The sequence below is a fragment of the Phasianus colchicus genome, chromosome 6 (genome assembly GCF_987193195.1).
Source record: "Phasianus colchicus chromosome 6, bPhaCol1.hap1.1, whole genome shotgun sequence".
Taxonomy (NCBI): Eukaryota; Metazoa; Chordata; class Aves; order Galliformes; family Phasianidae; genus Phasianus; species Phasianus colchicus.
The window spans coordinates 7,865,546-7,889,348 of record NC_143441.1 but is presented as its reverse complement, the minus strand read 5'-3'; the positions used below and the strand labels follow the sequence as shown (position 1 = coordinate 7,889,348).

Sequence of the window (23,803 nt, the reverse complement as noted above, 5' to 3'; positions counted from 1 at the left end):
TTTGGCAGGCGCTGCTTGGATATTAGGAAAAGCGTTTTACTGGGAATTTGACATGGCGTAGTAATCTGTTACTTGGATGTAGTGAAATCTCTATCTTTGGTGGATTTCATGACATGATCAGGAAAAAGCCACTGCTGTCCTGATTGATTGTTGGCAGTGGGTCCATGTAAAGCAGGAGGCTGGGCTAGATGATGTACAGAGATCCCTTCCAATCATCTTAACCACTGTTCTATGTCTGTCATTCATGTTTCTGGTCAAATTCAAGGCAAAGAACTCTTCAGTGCTATAAATGTAAAGCTTTGCAAAGCCAATTAAGTTTGGTTGAAGTGTTTACAGCAGGTGTATCATAGCAGTACTTTAAGGACCTTCCTTGATACTGTTTTTAAGATAATTATACACAAAACACATTAGACTCTTGGGCTATTTGAAAAACATGCATTTGTTAAGTGATGAAAACAAACAAAAAAATATATATCAAACATGAATAAATCACTACTAACATCAGTTTTCTAGTACTTGTTACATAGATATTCCTTGTTACACAGAAATGGGCTTATAACAAAAAACAGATGGAGGAAAATAGGTGTGTGTACATATAAGGTTAAATATAGGTGTCTAGGTAGACAAATGTATCTAATGACTTGACTATAAATTTCAAAAAATCAAATACTAATTGCTCAATCTATATCAATCTCACCAAAAACATACTCAATGCTTTCCAGTGCATGTTCTCTAGTAGATGATCCATGAACAGCATTAGACAAAATATTTTGTGCAAACTGAGCTCGAATTGATTCAGGACAGCTCTCTTTTGCCACTTCTGGATCTGTTGGACCCATTAGTTTCCTCCACTCTTGGACAGCATTTTCCTTTGTTAAGACCATCACCACTGATGGGCCCCTGTAAAATCGACAAAAGGAAGTTCTTCCACTGTTGTGAGATGCAGATTTAGCTTTAACTTCAGAGATACTGTGAAGACTTATGGCAAACATTATGTTGTCTGAATAATGTTAAACTGTTCAAATTTTCAAATGTCTTTCTGGAGTGTTTTGTTTAAGACAGTATAAACCTACTGATGCCTATATTTGAACACCACAAAGCTTTTTGGATTTGGACTTCTTGTCTTTAACAGACTCTCACTTAAAAATTTCTGAAGCAGGACAATGAACACTTATATTAAAAGTTATATAAAGATACTACAATAAAAATATTTTACTTGCATGAAATGAGTTCTTTGAGGAAACAAATCCAAAATAATAATTACTGTTCATAATTTTGGAAAGAGTTGTAAATTTTCATTTTAAATGAAGGACACTTCATGCTAAGAAGTCTTCATAAAACACTGAAAAACTGATTGAACTCGCTAGAGAAAGTAACAGTATAAAATCCTCAGCCCACATAGGGAACTGTTTTGTTGGGTCTATATATTCAAAGACATGATGTGTACTTTACGTACCTCAGTACTGTATAGCTAGTTACTTACTCAGTCATACATCCCACCAGGTCTTCAAAAAAGGGTTTTCCTTCGTGATCCTTGTAAAACTGTGTAGCCATTTCACGAGTTAAAGCTGCTTCTTTAATTTTTGAGATAGTAAATCCAGCATCTTTAACCTTTTGCATAATTTCATCTAGAAGAATAAGAAGTAAATTCACTCATGCTTGTTTAAAGTAGCTAGCTCAAATGAAAAAGGAAAAAAAAAATGATGCAAAAAACCTCTTTAAAAGTTTCAGAAGACATTGCATCTACTCTTTAAAATAACACAAACCACCAGTATCTATTAAAATTTTACTTACAGTGTCAAGCAATAGCCGACAACATTACAAGCACTTTAAAATTTCCCTAAAATGTAATAAATCACTGTCATAGAACTAAACTATCTCTGTGCAGGTGACAGACCTGTATTGTTACTAATTATACTAGTAGCATTCATTGCTATTTCTGACACTTGACAGAATATGGAATGTAGTTGTAATGCTACAGCACACATCAGCTGGCCTGATAAAATAAATCTAGATTGTTACGGGAGGGGAAGAGAGACCAACAAAGCCAATTATGAGTTAACAATTGGAAAGACTACTGACCTTACTAGGAAAGAAAAGAATGCTAACAAGAGGCTTTGGTGCCAGAGGTTTAAAAAAAAAAAGTAGGAACAAAAACCTTAGGCAAGATTGCAAATATATGGTGTTCTTTTTACTTTGACCTTTCCTCCTCATTCTCTGTGTCTGAGGGCAAGTTAAACCAAGGGCAGAACAAAGAAAGCAATAAGTAGAATTGCAAGCCTGAACTTTAGGAGAGCCAACTTTGACCTCTTCAAGGAACTACTTGGAGGTATCCTATGTGTTAGAGCATTGGAAGACAAGGGGCCTCAAAGAGTTGGTTGACATTCAAGCACCGCTTATTCCAAGTTCAGGATCAGTGCATCACTAAAAGTAAGAAATCAGGCAAAGGTGGCAGGAGACTTGCATGAATGAACAAAAAACTCACGAAAAAACTCCAATGGAAGATGAAAGTCTATGAAATGTGGACAAGGGGTCTTGCCTCTTGGAAGGAATATAGAAACACTGTCAGGGTTTGCAAAGATGTGACAAGGAAGGCTAAGGCCCACTTGGAATTAAATCTGATGAGGGAGGTCAAGGACAAGTGTGGTAGTGAGGGTCTGGCGCCCGGAAGATATCGCGTTGTACGGGAAGACAGGGTCCCCCTCCCGATAGCCAATAGCGTTCAGTGCCCAGGTTATATAAGGCTGTTTTTCCCGCCAATAAACGCCATTTGCCATCCACCACATTGGTGTCAGCGAGCTGATGGACCGAGCAACTTGGGATAGGTCGCCACGCCTACGATAGGCAACAAGTGGTGCCGAAACCTGGGACTGTCGCCTGGATGGGTGAACGGCGGCTGGAGCGGCAGGACCAGCCCGGCGGGAAGGACGCTCCCGGACCAACAAGGAGGATGGAAGTCCTTGTGAAGGTCGTATCGCAGTTAGATAAGCAGTGGGGTATGATTGTAAGCCCAAAGATTTTACTCTCGCTATTGCGAGGCTTTTGCGAATTGGGGTCATTGACCAGCTGGTGGATATTCTCCACCTCGAAGTGTGGGATAAGTGCACTAAAGCGTTAACTGAGGAGACGAGGTCCTTGGGTTGTGGGAGAAGCCTAGAGTCGTGGGGGAAGTCATGCGGGCCCTGCGCAGGGCCATGCAGGAGCGGGAGAGCTGGAGGGCGGCAGAGAGCCGTTTGTTGGCCATCCCGGGACTGGGAGTCGGGGCAGCCATGTGGACTTTGCACCCCTCTGACGATGACGATTACATGTCCTCTCAATCGAACCCCGACCCGCCCACGGAGGGACAGAAACGTGCTAAATCCTTCTGGGGTGGGTTAATCGAGGAGGCCAGGGCTGCTGCGGAGAAATCAGAGCCTGAGGAAGTTTGGGCTCGACCGCCCCCCTATGCGCCCCAAGATGGCGCCGAGCCAGGAGAGGGAGGGCGGGAACATCGAGGAGGTGTTAGATAAAGGCGGTGGGAGCAACCAGGAAGGTGAGGGGAGCGTGAGTGAAGGGTGGAAAGCCAATCAGAGCGGCCGTCTGAAGAAATGCCACTGTGGGGTGAACATCCTGCTGGGCAGAGGGCGGGACGAACCAAGAGGGAGGGAACGGCCTGCCCGCAAGGGAAGCGGGCGGGGCCGGAGCCTAACAAAAAGGTACGTGAAACCGGAAGTGGCCAATCAGTCGGGCTCTGACTCCGGATCAGAGACTGGCTGCGATGAGTGGTTCGCAATTGACTTAAAATCAGAGGAGGAGGAAATGAATATGAACAGAGTTAAGAGCCGAAATATTCCCATCCAAATTAAAGAGAAACCGCGAGGGGGAAAAATCCCTCTTACAGACTGGAGGAAAATAAAGATTGCATGTGCTGACTGGGCCCCATCGGCCACACTAGTGTTCCCGGTCCGGGTGATGGATGGGGGACAGAGGGTCCACTCGCCGATAAACCCGAGGGATATACAAGCAATTGTTAAGGCAATTGCAGATAAAGGGCTTAACTCAGCTATGGTCTCCACCCTTATAGATGGTGTTTTTGGGGGAGACGATATGCTCCCATTTGACATAAAACAAACCTGTAGACTAATTTTTGACGGAGCAGGGATGATTGTTTTTAAACAAGAATGGGAAGATAACTGTGCAAGACAACTAGCTCAAGTAACTGGGGCGGATCACCCGCTACATGGTTCCAGCCTGCAATGGCTGATGGGTACAGACCCAACAATGATTACCCCCCAAGCACAGGCCCTGGGCCTCCAGCCCCATGAAGTTATGACAACTACTTGTGCGGCCAGGGATGCTATTCGTACAGCCTCTAAAGTTATTGTTAAGCCATCGCTATGGTCCACCATAAGACAAAATGAAAGTGAGAGCTTTACACAATTTGTGGGCCACAGCCCATCCCCCTTTCTCCTCTGATTAACATCATGTTGGTAGAGCACCAACAACTGTTATAAGAATGTTCTTGTTCAGAGCACCTTGTTTTCTATTCGAGTTTTCTATTGAAGATTGTTCTATTCAAGTTTTCTTTTGAAGGTTGTTATATATTGTTATATTTTACCTAATTTAATTGTGCATAGGGAGGGGGGATATGTGGTAGTGAGGGTCTGGCGCCCGGAAGATATCGCGTTGTACGGGAAGACAGGGTCCCCCTCCCGATAGCCAATAGCGTTCGGTGCCCAGGTTATATAAGGCTGTTTTTCCCGCCAATAAACGCCATTTGCCGTCCACCACATTGGTGTCAGCGAGCTGATGGACCGAGCAACTTGGGATTGGTCACCGTGCCGTTCCCAAACCAGGTCGCCATGCTTACGATAGGCAACAGACAAGAAGAAAGAATTCTTTAATTGTGTAGTAGTACAAGGGAGACGAGAATATTTGGTCCACAGCTGAATGACTTGAGTGCCCTGGTAACGGAGTAGACTGGGAAGATGAAGTAACTGAATGCCTTCTTTGCTTTGGTCTTTGGTGCTGAGGCTGCCTCTCAGGAATCTCAGACCCTGAAGGTAAGAGAGAAAGTCTGGGTAAAGGAAGATTTCCCCTTGGTTGAGGAGGTTCTGGTCAGAGATTGTTCAGGTAAATGGATCTTGATGGGAGGCACCTGCCATAAGTACTGAGGGAGTTGGCAGAAGTGGCTGCCAAACCACTCTCTTTGAAAAGTTGTGGAGTATGGGAGAGCTGCCTGAGTACTGGAGGAAAGATAACGTCACTCCAGTCTTCAAAACTGGCAAGAAGGGGAACTACAGGCCAGTAGTCCCTAGGAAGGTGATGGAACAGCTTTTTCTGGACATCATCTGAAGCAACGGGAAGAGAATAAGGTAGTCTGGAGTAATCAATATGGATTCTCACCTAGGGGAAATCATGCTTGCCCAATCTGGTAGCTTTCTCTGATATCATGAGTGGCTGGATGGCAGCAGTATATACCTTGACTTCAGCAAGACTTTTGGCTATCTCCCGTAACATCCTCATGGGTAAGATTTGGAGGTGTGGGATAGACTAGAGAACAGTGAGATGGACTGAGAACTGGCTGATTGGCAGAGCTCAGAGGGTTGTGATCATTGGTGCAGAGTTTAGCAGGAGGCCTGTAGCTAACAGTGTTCCTTAGGAGCTGGTGTGGGGTCCAGTCTTGTTCAACATCTACATCTGGATGTAGGGATAGAATGCATCCTCAGCAAGTTTGCTGTTGACACATAGCTGGGATGAGTGGCTGACACATCAGAAGACTTTGCTGCCATTCAGTGAGATCTGGACAGTCTGGAATCTTGGGCAGAGAGGAACCTGATGAGGTTCAACAATGGCAAGTATAGAGTCCTACATCTGGGGAGGAATAGCTACGTGCACCAGTACAGGTTAGGGGCTGACCTGCTGAAAAGGAGCTCTGCAAAGAAAGACCTGAGTATTCCAGTGGACAGCAGGTTGGCCATGAATCAGCTGGGTGGTGATAAACTTGAACACAGAAAGCTCCATATGAATACAAGGAAGAAATTTTTTTCTTTGGAGGTTACAGAGAACTGGAACAGGCTGCCCAGAGAGGTTGTGGAATATCCTTCTCGAGATATTCAGAACCTGCCTGGATGCTTTTCTGTGAAACCTACCTGCTTTATCAGGGTGTTGGACTAGATGATCTCCAGAGGTCCCTTCCAACCCCTGTGAATCCTTGGTACTATGATACTATGATTGTATAGGAATGAATCTAACTTTGCAGTGGCTCATTTTGAGTCAGTAGAGAAAACTGTCTGAAATCAGTAGTGTAACTTAGGAAAACCTCTCTATACTTAAAAGAACACTGGACAGCTAGTTTGGAAGCGTGCCTGGCTTTTAAACTGTTTAACTTAGCTAAGAATTCTCTCACTTCAATTCACTAGAATTCTTGTGAAGAAAGAGCTGTAGGCTACTTAAGAAAGGAAATGTCTCATTTGAGACCTCAATATGAATTGTGCAAGCCCTGTAAAAGCATTTATCTGCATGATAAAAGCATCTCATAGAAAAAATGTAATGCACCTGGCATGGTTTACTGCAGTGTACATGGCTAATATTTTGTAAAAATAACATATGAAGACACAGCCTATGCTTTCTGGATCACTTACCTTTGTGATTTTTAGCAGCATCAGGTTTGATTAATGCCAAAGTGTGCTCCTGAGGGAAGAAGAACTCTAATTCCTTCTGAGCATCATTAAATGAAGAACTACCATGCAGCTGATTAATAGCTAAGTTGTCGACTGCATACTTCGCACGTAAACTAAGAGTATTAAAACAGTGAAAATATTAAAGGGAATAGTTATCTTGAGCTTTAACTATGACTAACCTTAACCTAATGTATTGAAATTGATCTGGCAAATTAAATGCTCTGTGATGTCTCTGGAGGTGTAAGAATCTGCCTACAGAAAGAGCAATCAAATTTTTAATTAACCACATGAAATACGATCACTTTCCTTCTTGTCATCTTATTATGTTTCCTAGGTAATACCAGTTTTTGCTTAATGAAACAATGCTTCTGGCAATAACAAGTAAGATGATATCATAGCAGCTTATTAGAACAATACTGCAAGCAGGTGAGAAAATAAGGTGTTAATTCATAAAATAGGTGAAAGAAACTCTGTCACAAATAACATAATCCACCAATGAAATTTTTTCTTAATCTAAGAAAACAGGCATTTGGTTTAAAAAATAATGATGCTATTTCAAAACAAAAAATTGAATACTAGAAGTGCTGTTACTATAATACCTTTTATCCGATAAAACTGCAGAAATATACATCAGCTTCCAGATGATGGCACTATAGTTATACCAGTTGGAATGTGATATTCATTGAGATGAAGAATATGAAGGTAAATTAGAAGCTGAGGGTGACAGTTTACTATTTTGTATACTACCTGTTTGGATTTTTCTTCTTTGCCTCTTCAATAGTCTTTGGGCCTAATAAATCTCTCCAGTGTGCTATAGCATTTTGTCGTGTTAGAGCAAGTACAAGTGTTGGACCACTGCAAAATAGAAAATTGGCATCCAAAACATCAAATATTAAACTCTGTGTAACTGGCAAGAAGAATTTGATCACATGTGGATGAGGCAAACAAAGCTTACTACTGAAGGATTTTCAAACCAGTTTCTTTTTAAACAGCTACAGCCTGGTAAAACCTCATGGAGTTTAAAAGAATTTAAATTTCAAAGTTACTGTTACCAAAATGGCAGGAATGTTACAGAATTGGGCTATATCTTTATTATTAGACACAAAAATGCTGATCAAATACTAAGACTTTGTATGCATCCCAGCCACGTTACAACTTCATTGAAAGACAATATCCAAATATGATTGGTTTTTTTTTCCACTCCAAAAGCCCAGCACACAACCTGAATAAAGATTACTCCTATAGACAATCTAAGTGCTGTTTTCCAGAGCATAACTCAACTGTTTTCATTCAAATCAACCAAACTGACCAACATCCTGCAGTTGTGAAGTCGCTGGTAATTTTTAAAAAACTTATTTTTCTACTTGGTAATTATCACTTTTTCTGCAATTGTCTGATTCTGTTTTGAATTTTACTAAACTCTCAGATGTGATGGCCGTGAAATATTCAATTCAATTATTTGTTGTGAAAATTTCAGTCTCATTTATAAATCCACAGTCTCATGTTTCATTCACCTTACCTGGTCATTTGTTCTAGCAGTGCTGGGAAATAGTCTTCATTTTCATGTTCTTTATAAAATTCACGTGCTTGTTCTTCAGATAGGGTTATTTCCTTCTGCATTGCTACCTCAAAGCCATCATCTTTTATGCTTTGCATAATGGAATCTGTTTAAATTATTGAAATAATGCTAAATCACTATCCACTCATCAATTCATACTCTTGCAAAGAAATGAAATGGCCTTCCAATAATAATGTGAATAAGAAAAATAGAAAGCTAATTTTAAGCAACTGCTAGATGTTTTTGGCAGCTGCCTGGATGCTCATAAAGCTGATCCTCACTCTCTTAAGGTTTTCTCTCACTTTAGAAATCTCAGTAGGAATTCCTGACTGAGAAATTTGATATGCGCTGCTGTAAATAAAGGAAGATACGGAGAATTTGTATAGGCAGATATTCATTTAACCAAGTCTTACAAGAACATGCTTATAAATATCAGGCACAAGTCAAAAGTCTGATTCTCTATATACAGAACTGTAAAATGATTCTTCTTAGCAAAATTTTCTTGATAGTAATCAAGAAAATAAATACATGGGAAGATCAAAATTCTAGTTTTACAAATCTTTGTGTTTATGTCAATTCCAATATGGGAATTCTTGAATTTGAATAAGAAAGCTAATTATGATCTACCAAGAAATACAAATATATGTAAGAAACTTGTTTGGATGGAGCTTCATACTAATGGGGTAGATTTTCTGATCCAATCTGTACCTTGTCTGTAGAAACATATTTGTGTGCAGCAGTGTCTTATGCAACATAGCACATCCTGAATCTTATTTTTTTCACACTTGTCATTGGTCTACCCTGGACCTGGCAGTCAGGGACAGTATCAGCTACTTTATTATGGTGGGAAGTATGTTATATTATAGTATACTTTGAAAATCCCAGCTTCTCAGAGATATTTTCCGTAAACATTATAAAGATAGTCTTAAAATATCAAAGGAACAAAATGGTTTTGACATTTGTATTCTAAATATATCAAACACACGAGCCATGTAGTTTTTCCTGATAAAGATTACTGCCAACTTAATGCTGAGCAGAAAAGATGATCTACCTCTTTTCCATTAGTAGAGTTAGAATTCTTGAATTCTAGTATGAGACTTTTTATTTGCTCTAGATGGAAAACGTAGTTACTAAAACTTACCCCGTCTTTCCCTTAGGACACAAGGTCTAATTAAGGCCAGCGTCTTTTCAATTTTTTGTTCTGTGCTCTTTCTATCAAAATTTGGGAAGAAGAAGGCGAGTTGCCTGCTAGCATCTTCTAAACTGTCTGGCACATCACATATATTTGATATAGTCTCATTTTCTTCAGTTCTTTGCAGCCTAGAAAGACATAGTTATGCCACCTTTTAGGCAGGTTACAAGAAGTTATTTTTTGACACTATTATTACTTTGACATTTTTTGACATACTTGACATTAGAGCAAAACAGACATTCCAAGATATCATGAATGTGAACAGCAAATCCTTGCTATCTACTTAGGTATCTCAGTTAAAAACAAACAAACAACAGCAACAAAAAGCCACCAACCTGCAACCTCTCCCACTTGTTTGCTGGCTTTTACACAGTGATCCCAGGGAATACAGCATACTTCAGTCACTGTCTTTGTGAACTAGTATGAAGTGGAATTGCATGGACTACACTAGCTTTGAGGTACAGCACTGTTCCTCTTAGAAAACTCATTCAAGTCCAGTTCTGAATTAGCAAGAAATCAGCGCCCTTTGCCTGTTATCCTGGGAAGCATGGAGTTAGTATGTTCCTCAAGAAGCATATCAGATATTAATGTACATATGTACATACCAATCAGAGACGTAATGATGGTCTTGTGGAAGACCAGGTAAAGAACTCTGACTGCTCCCTGAGTCCCATTCACATAGGCATGCAAAAGTATGTAAGAATAACTCTTTGTTTATTGTTTTTGGAATACTGTAACTTAACCACATATTCCAATTAACAGTGTTATTTACCTGTCTGTCTCTTCAGCCTCAGCCTCACCAGGCATGCTTTCACTTGTTTCATACAGTTCTTTCCAGAGAGGAATAGCATCCGTTGCTTTTTTTTTAGTGATTATCAGAATATGGCACGGTCCACTCATCATAAATTGAACAAAATCATCAAAATCAGGCTAAAAAACATAATTTTTGTTTTGCCATGAATTTCACGAACTCTGTCATCAGAAGTGAAGTCATACTTTGTTAAGTAACAACACTCCAGTTCATAAAAGGCATTAGTATTGATTATTCAAAACCCAGTCAAGCTGTTTGAAAGACTTTTTATCAGTCATTTGAGGAAATAAAACTAAAAAAAGTCTAAAATGCAATTAATTGAGATAAATGAAGTAATAAAAGTAAATTAAGCAAGCACTATATATTACTCCAGTTTAAAGTGCAGATGACAAGAGAGAAAATGACTTAGAAATTAATCCAACTTGATCAGATGCTATGCTTGCAGTAGCACTTACCACATGCTGCAATACAATTTCATGCATAATTTTTGAAACTAAATCAACTATCTCATAGGAAATATAGAACAAAATATTTGCAAGAAATTTGTGTGCTTTTCCATTGTTGTCTTTACCAGATTCTTTCCACTCTTCCAGCTTCAATCATGTGAAAGACATTTTAATCACAAAATAACTTTCCAGGCTCTTGTGATTTTCTTGTACTGGGGGCCAATGACAAATAATGTAACAGGCTTCTCAACAAACACGGGGCCTTCTGAACTGCTCCTGATGGTTCATAGCAGTTTTCTGTGAACCTGACTATTCTAATATTAACTGGGATTTACTGCAGTCCAGTAGTGCTGTAATATATGAAGCACTGTATGCTTTCTCTTTGCCTTCCTCCTGTGTCTCCCCAGTGCATCTAACTAATCTCAATTTCGGCTGCTGTTCTCATGAAGACAACATATACCTGTATTTCAAAACTGCCTCTGTCCATCTAAAGTAGAATCCCAGGTTGCAAAACCATCTCTTCATAATTCCTCGCATGCTCAGCCTGTTACTTCCTTTCTCTGTTTTTCTTTCTTTCTTTGTTACTTTTCTTACTTTGTTTTCCCCTATGGCTTCAGTATGAACAATCTTATTTCACTCCCATTCACTTCTAGCACTGCAGGAACATTTTCTCAGCTTCTTGTTTTGATTATATCAACCCTTTATTTTTACTGTGGTCCCTCTGATAATATCAAACAAACTAGTTGTCTCCTTATAATTCCAGACTACCTTATACACATTTTAAATAGAAATAAATATTTACTCAGATGCACTAATTTTTGTTGTGATACAAACCCTTCTGTATAGTTAACTTTAGCTAACTTCTGCCAAATATCCAGTTGCTTCTTTGCTAAAACATTGTCATTTGATGGTAAACAACATCACTTCATTGATTCCTTGAACTATCTGCAATTTCCCCTGGTATAGGGTAGAGACAGAAAAATAACCTTTTCTGGAGATGTTTTATCTTTCTGCCTGTGCCCGTGCTTATTGCCAGTACTGTCCAGTGAGAAAAAATTGTGAAGGAAAGAAAAAGCAATTCATGCTATCACTTATTTCCTGGCTGGAAGACATAGGCCATGATTAAGGATCAAGCACATTCTGATAAGAGAAAGAAGTAATAAAATATTTTAGTTTTTAATTGGAGTTTAATATAACCTAGAAGAAATGTCAGAGTGCTACCAGGCTATATTTGTAATAAGGTCGGTAAGAAAAAAGAGAGAGAAAATTTTCTTTTTCTCTATGTACTAAATGTCCACTGATTCAGTTCTTCACCATATTAATAAATTATAGTCTAGACATCTAAAAACACATACAGCCACACTGATATACCCTACCCATTCCTTTTGTTCAGGTTTTTTCTTTTGTTTTTGTTTGTGAGTGGGGTTTGTTTTTTCCTACCTGTTCTCTTTTCTTGTTGTAGAATTCTCTGATTTGCTCTTCAGTTAGCATTTTCTCTTCTGATGCTGCAATGCCAAAGCCTGCGTTTCTAATCTGCAATTATTCAGTCATTACTCAGTGGCATTTGATGAAAGATATATATAAAATCCTATGTAACTCTAGAGATGATTGATTATGGATGCTATTTTAAATCTGAATTATCTGAAATATTCCAAATATAACATTATGTTTGCCTAAACTAAAATCCCAGCTTTTCAAAGCCCTTTACTGAATTCAGGATAACAATATTCACCATGTTGAAGTTTTTTAAAAGTACAGTGCAGTGCAATGTATGCATTCATGCAGTGGTCAGTAATCCTTTTATTTAACATCAAATTTTTTTTTTACTATTGTAAATGATGCAACTGCTTCTAAAAATCGGTTGTAATCTGCATTATAATCACAGTAACCATTGAAGTGAGTGTTTGTCACTAACTGTTGCAATACAGACAGGCTGAACTTTTTGTTTACTAGACATGAGGAACAGCAGATATCAAAAATAAGAGGAACAGCAGATATCAAAAATAAAATGCATTTTACGATTAACTGTTTTTAATTACATTACTGCACTAAATTCAATATGCATTTGTGTGATCTGTATCAAAATTCATAGTCTCACCAATAAGAGATTTATACCATATATTTATATTGAAACAAAGACAGCATTATTCAGTCCCATATGCTGATATACAAACACTCTGCTCTTTAAAATCCCCTATGATGCTGTTGAGTTTTCACATTGCATTGCAAAGTTTGTAGGTGGAAACCATAATGGTACACATCTCATAAGGCAACATACAGGTAGAGACAACCAACAGCTGCTCAGCTACATCTAAATTGCCTTCAAACACTGCCTGCTCTTTCTGCTTTTATTGAGCCTCCTATTTTTCTGGTTAAGATGGAGAAAGTGCAGAAACTGGGCATAAAGCACTGATTTTCCTATTTATGTCACACTTTCTCAAAATACTTTTTCAAATTGAAATGTTATCCTGGTATATAGTGTTATGAGCAACAAATTTTCTGTTTGTTTGTTTGTTTGTTTTGCATAGATATTCAAATAACTATAGGAATAATATACATATATACTGTAATACTACAGTATTATATTCTGAAAGGAAAGAGAATTTCTCTTTTCTTGTGTGATGACTTAAATAAATGCAGAATCCTTTGATGTACTGAGATTCTTATTAGTGTCCAGTGTCTGATTATAGTAATTGCTAGTGCACACAAATCAATTTACAGGCATATGCTAAGTCATTTACATGCCTATACACACTATGGCACAACAGGCTGATTAGTTGCTCTATGTGTGCTTACAATTCTTAAAGATGCTGTGCAGTCAGGAAATACACCTTCTGCACCTGAAAGGATTAACTTCACCACTGCAGTTTCTAGATCTCATTTCTATTACAGTATGAGAAAAAAAGGCACCCTTCTGCTTGTGGATCTCATGTGTCAGTGATCTCCACAGTATAAATCCATGTCACAGAATCACAGGATTGTGGGGGCTGGAAGGGATACCTAGAGAATATTGAGTTCACCCCCCTGCTAAAGCAGGCTTCCTACAGCTGGTTGCACAGGAAAGCATCCAGGCTGGTTTTGAATATTTCCAGAGTAGGATATTTCACAATCTCTCTGGGCAGCCTGTTTCAGTGTTCAGTCACTCTGACAGTAAGGAAGTTCCTCTTTGTGCCCCTGTTTCTGCCCACTGCCCCTTCTATTATTGTTACTTGCTACCAAAAAGAGTCCACTCTGCTTTGACTTGATTCCTGCACTTATAAACAGTAATTAAATCCACCCTCAGCCTTCTCGTCCCCTGACTGACCAGTCCCAGCTCCCTCAGCCTTTCCTCATGATACAGTTGCTCCAGGCCCCTCATCATCTTTACATATATGTATATATATATATAATATGTCATACGTTACTTACTGGCATAAAATATTAAAGCAACAGTATCAATTCAAATACTGTATTATTTCAGGGCAAAATTAACTTGCTTTTACTATCCTTAACAGAGACGCATTAATAAGCACTGCTGCAAACCCTGGAAATAAATCAGGATCAATTTGATCTTCTATCTTACTGTGTCACCTAACTAAAAATAGTGAATGAATCTTTTCAAATTCTGCCTACCTTTTGTTTAATTTCCTCTACACGTCCCTCCGAGACATCATCAGGTTTTATAATTCCAACAGAGTACGTGACTTCTTCTTCTGGAAAACACAAAAAATCATGTAGCAATGAATACGTATATCAAAATAAATATATAGCTAAATTTTCCATTACTTACAAGTGACTATAAATACATCACTATTTTAGTATTGAGATGATCAAAAAGTTTTTCCAAGAAATAAGTGACTCCAGCACATAAAGCGTATCTTAAAGTCTGGGGCAGTCCTTGGTCATCTCTAGAATCCACATTCCTGGTGAATTTTGGTTTTTTTTGGGTCATATGGTAGAGAAATGTTCTACATGCAGCTAACTGTGGTGCAAAATCTACAATTTAAGATGAATGCTTTCTCTAGAAATCTTTCCTATGAGCAGGACTAAATGTGAAAAGAACAAATACTACAGTGAAAATCTCCTATAATTATTGGAGACTTCCAGTAAAATGCACATTTCTTGTTAGTAGATGTTGATTTCCTTTGCACTGTGTCATTTGCCATAAATAACTGCTGAAGTAGCACCTACTTGCTAGCACAATCTAACATTAACACAAGAGGTGTTCCTGCTCAGACATGCTATTACAGCATCTGTAGCATACACATAACTGCAAAATTAAAGTGTTCAGAAGAAAATAGAAACTGTATCTTTGTAGAAAGTGAGGTTTACATTTAAGCATTAAAATGTAATTCAGTAAGATTTCAAACATTGCAGAAGCAGTTAATGACAGCTCTAATGGAAACACAACACAAAATTTGTTGCCAATACTAGAAAACACTCAAAGGCACCTGCACATGCTAAGCAATGTATTACAGCAGAGTACTAGTGCTTCAAAGCTTCTGAAGGATTCCTTAACCTGGAGCTGAATCCAAATTTAAACTCTTTGCCCTGCTTTTGTTCTAAAATTGACTTCTAAAATAAATCAAATATATTTACCCTCAGGTACAGTCTCCTCAATAGACTCTTCTGACAGTTTCTCTTCTAGAAAAACAAGTTCATCCACCTAAGGTAATTGTGAAAACAGAAGTAAATCACCATTGTGAATCTAAAATTACAAAACAGCATTAGATCTTTACAACGCTTTTTTTTCTTAAAGTAATAATATATTTGCTACCCAGGAAAGCCTGCAATTTGAAGGAGGACTTTGGGCTAGCCTGATTTTCTGTAAGTGATCTATAGTTTGTTTGAAGTTTCTTTTTACTGAATATGGAAAAAAAAAAGACTTAAAAAAATAAAAAGTTGATGAGTTTGACTGCTTTATCTGCTAGTGACATTTCGTTAGCAATCCATCCCTCCATTTGTCTGAATAATATAGCAATCTATAATTTTCCTCCAGTTCTAAAAAGTAAAGGGATATTTCTAAAAAAAACAGAAAAAAAAGAAAAAATCCATTTACTACAAAGTAAAGATTTTTTTAAAAATTAAGCATTACAGAAAATAACAGGCATTGAGAGAAACCCATAAAATGTTGTAAAAATACTCATTTATTTATTTGTTTGTTTGTTTGTTTGTTTGTTTGTTTATTTATTTTTGTGAGTACCTCGGGGCGTTCCTTCTGTCCAGCCAGAATTTCCCTCTCTTCTTGTACTAGTTCTGTTACTTTCTTACTTATAAGAGGAGCATTTGCACCTCTCACTATTGTAATGATTTTGCCATTCTGTGAAAGAGGAAAATAACACTCATCGTCAGTTCTTGTCTCCTCTTTATGCATTTACTTCAGTTTGGGAACATGCTATATTTTGTGAGTTTTCTGGTTTTTTTAATTTCCCCAGAAATATCACCACTTGTGCCCAGTGAAGTGAATACAAAAGACACTAATTTCTTTGCTGGTTCAGAATAAATCTTTTTCATCTTCACTTTATCCTTTCTTTTTTTGTCTAATTCTATGTTTGTTTCCAGATTTACCAAAAGAAGTAAAAAATAAAATAAATGCAAATAGCTAGCTCACAATTATAAGGGTCAGCCTTTTTAAAATGAAAGAGAGCAGATTTAGATTGCATATAGGGAAGACATTTTTTGTGATGAGGTGATATGACAGTAGAACAGGTTTCCCAGAGAAGCTGAGGATGTTCTGTCACAGAAGTTTTCAAAGTTTGAACAGGGCATCAGTCAACCTGATCTAGTGAAAGATGTCCCTGTTCTTGGCAGAGAGGCTGGAACTGGATCATCTTTAAGGACAAAATATCCATTCCAGAGTAGCTAAATGTTGGCCGTTTATGTGAAGCAACCCCAGAAAAAAACCTGATCTCTCAGTCACAAACTACCAAAAATGTGGCTACCACAAAGCTGTGCTGGTGCTACATGCAAACACAACAGAAATGTGCTCAGGAGACACAGATGCAGACCTGGTAAAAAGCCTTAAGTAAACAACATCTGGTAATAAAATCCTATCTACTGTAGAGTGTAAAGACATGACTTAGACAGTTTTATATTTATTTCTAATCTACTGAAAAATTAATGCAAAAATAGTTGATACATTAATAGAAACAGATGCAGGGTACTCACAACACAAAAGAGAAACACGGGTTCACATTTATTCCTAAATGGTTGCAGAGTCTCAATGCTGTCAGCTTCTGCCTACAGTCAGATGAAGAAAATTACGTACGTACTTGTTTGTATCTATGCATATGTATATATGTACGTAAAATCTTTTCTGCTTGGAAGAAAACTGCAGCCATATAACATGTTACATCACCTCAGTAATGTTTTCTGCCACTTGCTGGTGATGAAGAAAGAACTGGTTTGGTCATGTGAGGTTGGCCTCCCTTCATATTACAGCAGGTACTCATGGAAAAACGTCACACTAGCACTGTTTTTTCCATGTATAAACATACAGAAACATGGAAGTGGTACATGCAGTCTTGACAGAAGAAAATATCCACCTTACTAAGCTCTTTGTGATGCGGTCAACTGAGTGAAAAAGCATTTCAGATTAGAAAATTTGGGGAATATTAACTCTCCTTCTACGATAATTTTTTTCCAATTGTAGTACCATTTCTAATCTGCCTCTGAAGAAAGTCTTATAAGGATATTGTGAAGAAAAGGCAACCAGGCCAAAATTGCAATGACTTAATTGATGGATGTAAGGAAAGCAAAACGAAAACACTGTACATACAGACAGATAAAAAGATGCATTTATCATAAACTATACTTAAGTTCTCTACAGAATTTACATCCTTACCACTGCAAAATGCAGCACATCATCTTCACTAAAGTCATTCTTCAGTTTTCTGAATAAATTTGCCACAGCTTTGCAAGGGCCACACCAAGCTTGATACACATCTATTACTAAAATATAATGTTTTGAAGTTATAAACAGCTGACTTAAGAAACTTTTAAAATTAAACGTACTTATGAGTGTGTTGGAATGGGAGAAGAAGATAGTTACCTATACCATCCAGTCCTCTTCTAATCAATAAGTACTTCATGTATATATTGAGTGGATACATCATGGTTTCCTCTTTTATTTCTATTACTTTTGACAGGAGAGATCTACTTTGCAATACTGTTCGTGATGATTAATCCAAACAGCTACATTTCTTTCTTATTTCTTTTTCTTTTGATGATTATTTTTCCCCCCACTGTTGCTTTTCATTCTTCTCAAACTCTTTATTCTACATTTCCCACCCCAGGAGCTCGTGCATATAAATCCTTTCCCATCATTGCTTTTCTGTATGTACAATCCAATTTCAGATTTGTTCCCTGTATACCCAAATACAAACCCTCAAAGATCCAGGAGATTTTGTTATTGTTCTCAGAGTACTGGAAAAATACAGAAGATGCACTCTGAAAAATGCTGACTGATTAACTGATGAGTATTTCTGCATGGTATTAATTTAGCCCCCATGAGATTTTAGGGAATACCTTCCACAGAAATGCCCTAACAGTGATCATAAAAAAATACTTGAAATGGCACTTACTAAACATAAGTATATAAAAGTGGATAAAGTAATGGATAATATGATTTGTAATGTATTTATTTATTATAAAAGACAACATTTATTCATAAACACTATTTATATTTAAATATATTAACATAATTATTGTTTAGGAGATAGTATGGCACTAGTCTTAGTAGCTTTCTGTATTAGAGATGGGACGATATATGCAAAACTATCAGAAAGCAGTAATAGTCAGTACCTACTACACCTTTCATCAGCAACATTTCATCCCACTCATTTTGGTTGCATATTGTCATCTGAAATAAAATGAATTGACATTTTAACATCTTTGAAAGACAACAAACAAACAAACAAACAAAACTTTTAATGTTTAGAACCGATCGTGTAATTAGAATTTATACCTGAAGCTGGATTTCTTTCTTCTTGCCTGCCATCTCCCTGTACAGGAGGGAATTACAGGAAGCACATCAAAACTTGAAGAACATTTAATAATTTTAAAGAAAAGTGAGCCACATCTGTGACGTGTAGAACTGATTTTTTCAACTTAGCACTGTATTCTGATTCCCTTAAAACTTAACTTCTCTGAAGCTCCTATAATGGTGGCAGTTTGAACTTCACATCAGCATTGTGTGGAGCAATATGAGACTTGCTAGCAGAACCAACACAGCACAGGAAACTGAATAAAAGTTAGCTTCTTAATCTTTTAGGATCTTTAGTATTCTTTGGCCTCAAGCATATTTCAAATTCATAATTGCTCTGATAAGAATGACCGAGGAACCCAGGATGAGATGACAGCTGCTGTGACAGTGAACCATTTCAGAAAACTAATGATTAAAGAGCTTCAACTAAAAATGTCATTAGATCAAGCTCCTTGTCTTCTGGAATATATGTAAAGCAATGATTTTCATGTGTCCCACAACTGAACTGCCAAAATGAATCATGATGCATTCATCGTTCCCATCGTTAATAAAACATACCCTTCTCTCTCTCTCTACCTCCCCCTTTTTAATAGATATTTAACTTCGATCTGAGTGGAAAAAACTATCTATTAAATTACATACTTGGATGAAGTTTGATTTCAGTTTGCAGACGGATGTTGGCTGAATGATAAGTGTGTCACTGGATCAGCAGCAGAAGTGGAGGTTTTCACAGCTCTTGGTTAAGATAGTAGACTTTGTCATGGGAAAAAGGAAAGTGCCACCATGATTGTCACCTCTGTTATCTGTGACAGCTCAATCAGCAAATGAGTCCAGAGGTAGAAGTATCCTGTCATTCACACTGGAGCTGCTCCCTTCAGAGCAAAGACAGAGGCATAGAGACCAATGCAAAAGACAACTCTTGCCTGGTGCCTCCTCTGACTATTTCACACATGAAAATAGACCTGGGTGCACACTCATGTACCCTATCAAAATGACATTAAAAACACACGATCTTTGCATACACACACTCAATACCTTAGCACAGACCTTCATGCACACATATGGGAATGTTCTGGGTTTCTTCAGTCTGGAGAATAGGAGCCTCCAGGGAGACCTTATCACTCTCTACAACTACTTGAAAGGAGAGCGTGGCAAGGTGTGGATTGGCCTCTTCTCCCAGATAACTAGCAATAGGATGAGAGGGAATGGCCTCAAGTTGCATCAGGGGAAGTTCAGGCTGCACGTTAGGAAAAATTTATTCTCAGAAAGAATGGTGAGGCATTGGAACAGGCTGCCCTGGGAGGTGGTGGAGTCACTGTCCCTGGAGGTGTTCAAGAAAAGAGTAGATGTTGCACTGAGAGAGGTGGGCGCTCAAGGGTTGATGGTTGGACTGGATGTGATCTTTCAAACCTTACTGATTCAGTGATTCTGTGATTCTATTATTACCAAGCACTTGTGAGATCAGGCCGTGCCCCTGTGCTTACAAACAGGCAGACACATACATAGCAGCCTGTGCATTGGATCTTGTGTATAACAGCAGATCCCAGGTAACAACCAGCAGTTTAGGACACATACCTCACCACACAAAGCCCCATGTCCACCCCTCATCACACACAGTGCCCAGAGCACCCACATCTCTGCCTCACCTAAGGCCACCTGTCTGCCAGCACCTCCCAGTAGCCCTAATGGCCACCTGCCCACCCCTCCTAACGGCCCTAACAGCCACTTGTCTGCTGGTGCCTCCCAGTGGCCCCTCCCAAAGCCCAGAAGATGAAGGTTAAAGGCAAGTACCAATCTTTGTGGAGCTACAGGTTTAAAAACCACCACAGGTCTAAGCATCTCTAAGCTACACACATCTCAATCTGTGTGTTTTTCCTGCTTCGTGAAACGCCGGTGCTTTTAATTTCCTCCTGAGGCCCTGTCTGGGCACACTGAGTGCTGTGATGTGCTAGCACCTTAAGAACACCTAGTTCTGGTGAATTGCTTGTCACTTTACATAAATCTTTAAAGACTGATCACCAAAGCATGACTTGCAAGGCCCCTTACTGAAGAACTCATTTTATTTCTTGAAACTAATACGAAGAAAAAGGTAGGCCAGTGTCACGTAAAGGTGCTAGAATGGAATTTCTGTCCTAAAGCAAAGTCATCCCAAGCTGAAGTGTGCTCATTTCACAGCAGAGGGAACGAGGCAACTTTTCCACAGAGCTGCTGAAGTTTTCAATGCTGAGACTGTGCTGTGCCCTGACACCTTGGATTACATTGATACTATTTTATTTTATTTTTTTTCCAGTGGAAAACTCCAGCACTGAAACTGGGATAAATTCTGCATTGGCCTGCTTGGAAGTGGGGGAGTGCACTTACATAGTCTTTCTTTCTCAGTGTGAAGTGGGAAAAAAATCATAATAGGCTTACAATATTAGAGCTACACAAAAAAAATGAGAGATTAAACTCACCCTCTAAGCAGAAGTTTAAGCTCCTAAACATAGGATCTGTTTTTGGAGTTTCCTTTGCAAACTGCTTACTGCTCTAGCCAGACCACTTTCTTCACAAGCACATAATTTAAATTATATATATATACACACTAAAAAACTAGTGTTGAAGAGAAACATTAGAAAGAGGTTCTGATGTGTGTTAAAAGGCTGATACAGCCTGTTCTCTACCCACTCAGCTAGAAAGCATTAAGTTTTGGGTATTTTGGATATCACATAATATTTAATGCAAAGGAGTGTCATTTGTAGATTTGGTATTTTAAAATGTTTACCTCAAAAGAAGAGGCTGATGCTCATCCTATTCATTTGCAGAATTTAGAAGCAAGAAGTAAATGAAAGTTTGAGTTGAGTTGTTTGCTGATCTGCAGTGAACCTCTTCCTCTTAGATCTCGTGCAGTAGAACCCTCATTTCTTAAGACTGTCAACATTTTTGACGAGCAGTTATGTTTACATAGTACTGCCCACTAATCGCATGGTTGAAGGTTTGGTGGGATAGGGAAAGGGAAATTAAATTTCAGAGCTTTGGTTATGGAAAAATATTTTCTCCATGTTTTTATCTTTCTATGCTCCTCATTATACCATACTAGTTAGAATTTATTTTTGGAATAACAGTCAATGACTGTTTCTTTTCTTGATCCCTTGGGAGATGATTGTCTACACAGACCTTGATTGAAGGTTGTACCTGATTTCTGTGTCATGTTTTTCCCCACGGGAGATATTTTATTCAGTCAGAGTGTTTTAGCTGCCAGCTTATGCAGTTTCAGTACAGTTTGTTGATTTTATGTGGTGTTATTCAGTGATAAACACTCTTAATAGACTGCAAATCTTCACTTTTGGTGGGACAAGTATAATAAAAAGATGCCTCTTTAGCTTATAGCTTAGAGCTCTGTAGAAGTCTCAGAGAATTTAATAATGACATGCTTAGCTTAACCAAACCAGAATTTTTAGTGGTTGTTATAAACAGCAACAGAGAAAAGGGATTAGGAATTTGCTGTCTTTTTTTTTTCTTGACCAAAATGATTCTGAAAATGTGCTGAAAGTATGTAGTGGATAAAACAGAATGGGTTCATGATGAATGACTGTGCAATTCTTTTGAGTAACTTCACAGCTATTTCACTCCATTTTGAGCTTACCAAATGATTTGTGTGCTCTTTGTCACGAGATATCAATGCCCAGAGTGACACAATTTCAAATGATGAACATTCTTTTACAAAGTAGTGAAAGCTATTTCTAGGCATTGCTGAGATCAGCAAGTAACCTTTGAGATTATTCAATCCATGCCTTTTACTTGATAGATTTCATGGATTTGTGCTGTTGTTCCTCTTTTGCCTTCGTCGGAATTCCCTCGAGGATTGTTAGTAATGAGAGAACCTCTGATCTTCTCAGCTCTTGTGCAGACCTGTTAGCTTGGCAATATAGCAGAGCATGATGTTTGGAAGCTCTGTATGTGTTTACTGTTTTGTTTCTGCTTTGCCCACTGGTAGGTTATGGATCTGAAAGCAGTGGAAGAGCTTTCTGGTTTCTTATTTCCCTTCTTCTTGGAGAATACAGAAAGAAAACATCTGAAAGAGTGAAGATTTTAATATCTTCAAACTAAAAACAGTGATTTTGATTCAGAAAGCTGCAAAATTGTAAGAAACTGCTGCATGCTGTTGCATGTGCAGATCTGCAGTGCACAGCTTGTTGCGGATATAAAAGTTAGAACTGTAGGAGGTAGAACCCTATTGATGAACAATGAAAAACATAAAATAAATGAGCAATCTAGGAAATTCTGCATTAGGACTTATTGTAACATATCAGCATTTCTTTCTCAAGATGAGAGACCAGATGACTTCAAAACCAGGTACTTAGCTTCTAGTTAGTAGTCCAAGACTACTTGTATGTTATAGTTGTAAAGGTTTGAGGGGTAATTAATATTAGTTTCACCCACAGGTGGTAACTAGCACAATGCAATTAAAAGCTTGATTTCAGAGGCTGATGTGGGTCTGTTACTGATAGGTGCATTCCCCTGAAATGCCCTGAAGGCAACATACAAATGTCCTAAAGGATATTGCTAATACCTTTCAGTTTGAACCACAGAAGAGATGTTCATGAATACCAGCATGGAAAATATATATCTTCTATATATGGGCATTAATCCTCCCAAGTAATGTGGCTGTTGTCTTTGGGACTTGATGCCCTGCATCTAGAAAAATCAGGGATATTTTATTCTACATTACCCTAGAATCTCAAAATTATGTGAATGACAATATTAATAGCTGTAAAATAGCAATGTAATTTTAAATTGCTGCTATTTTAGAAGTTTTTACTTAGTTTTGGTCATTCACATGTAAATATTCTGATGTACTTGTCATTCTTCATTTGCAGATCATCTTGTCTTTTGATTGTATGAAACATAAGCAACATCTTACATAATGATTTATAGATTCCCTCCTCTTTAAATGCTCTCTTCAAGTATTGGAAGGTCTCCCCAGAGCCTTCTCTTCTCTGAGCTAAACAATCCAGTTCCCTCAAGCTTTCCTCATAGGAGAGGTGCTCCAGCCTCTCCTATGATCATCTCAGTGCCCTCCTCTGGACCCACTCCAAGAGCTCCACATCCTTCCTGTGCTGGGGGCCCGAGGTCTGGATGCAGTGCTGAGGATGGGGCCTCACAAGAGCCGAGCAGAGGGGGACAATCACCTC

The 23,803-nt window shown here is 38.3% G+C and overlaps 1 protein-coding gene across 9 annotated transcripts; it reads right to left on the bottom strand.

The window, feature by feature from the left end:
* Positions 1–677: 677 nt before the first annotated feature.
* NME8 (NME/NM23 family member 8) lies at positions 678–22,621 on the bottom strand. Of its 9 annotated transcripts, none has more exons than XM_090142327.1 (17): positions 20,424–22,620; positions 19,275–19,504; positions 18,615–18,651; positions 18,452–18,509; positions 17,493–17,599; positions 16,817–16,888; positions 15,852–15,968; positions 15,248–15,314; positions 14,282–14,361; positions 12,110–12,202; positions 10,185–10,342; positions 9,362–9,540; positions 8,182–8,326; positions 7,410–7,517; positions 6,624–6,775; positions 1,484–1,628; positions 678–900 (listed from the first exon to the last, which is right to left on the bottom strand). In XM_090142327.1, exons 3-17 carry the CDS (start codon positions 18,645–18,647, stop codon positions 678–680), a joined length of 1,737 nt encoding a protein of 578 aa, XP_089998453.1. In that variant the 5' UTR covers positions 18,648–18,651; positions 19,275–19,504; positions 20,424–22,620. The 9 variants fall into 9 exon arrangements, with proteins under 9 accessions (XP_089998453.1, XP_031446297.2, XP_089998456.1 ...); XM_031590437.2 differs by lacking the exon at positions 20,424–22,620 and adding an exon at positions 20,279–20,346; XM_090142330.1 differs by lacking the exon at positions 20,424–22,620 and adding an exon at positions 20,279–20,346 and having other exon boundaries at positions 18,461–18,509.
* Between the last annotated feature and the right edge of the window lie 1,182 nt (positions 22,622–23,803).

Coding starts and splice junctions, on each gene's coding strand:
- NME8 (XM_090142328.1), bottom strand. CDS start 18,647: ATGGCAGGCAAGAAGAAAGAAATCCAGCTTCAG. Junction 7,518..8,181: donor CTGCTAGAACAAATGACCAG/GTAAGGTGAATG, acceptor TCTATTTTGCAG/TGGTCCAACACTTGTACTTG. Junction 901..1,483: donor CTGGTGGGATGTATGACTGA/GTAAGTAACTAG, acceptor TCGATTTTACAG/GGGCCCATCAGTGGTGATGG.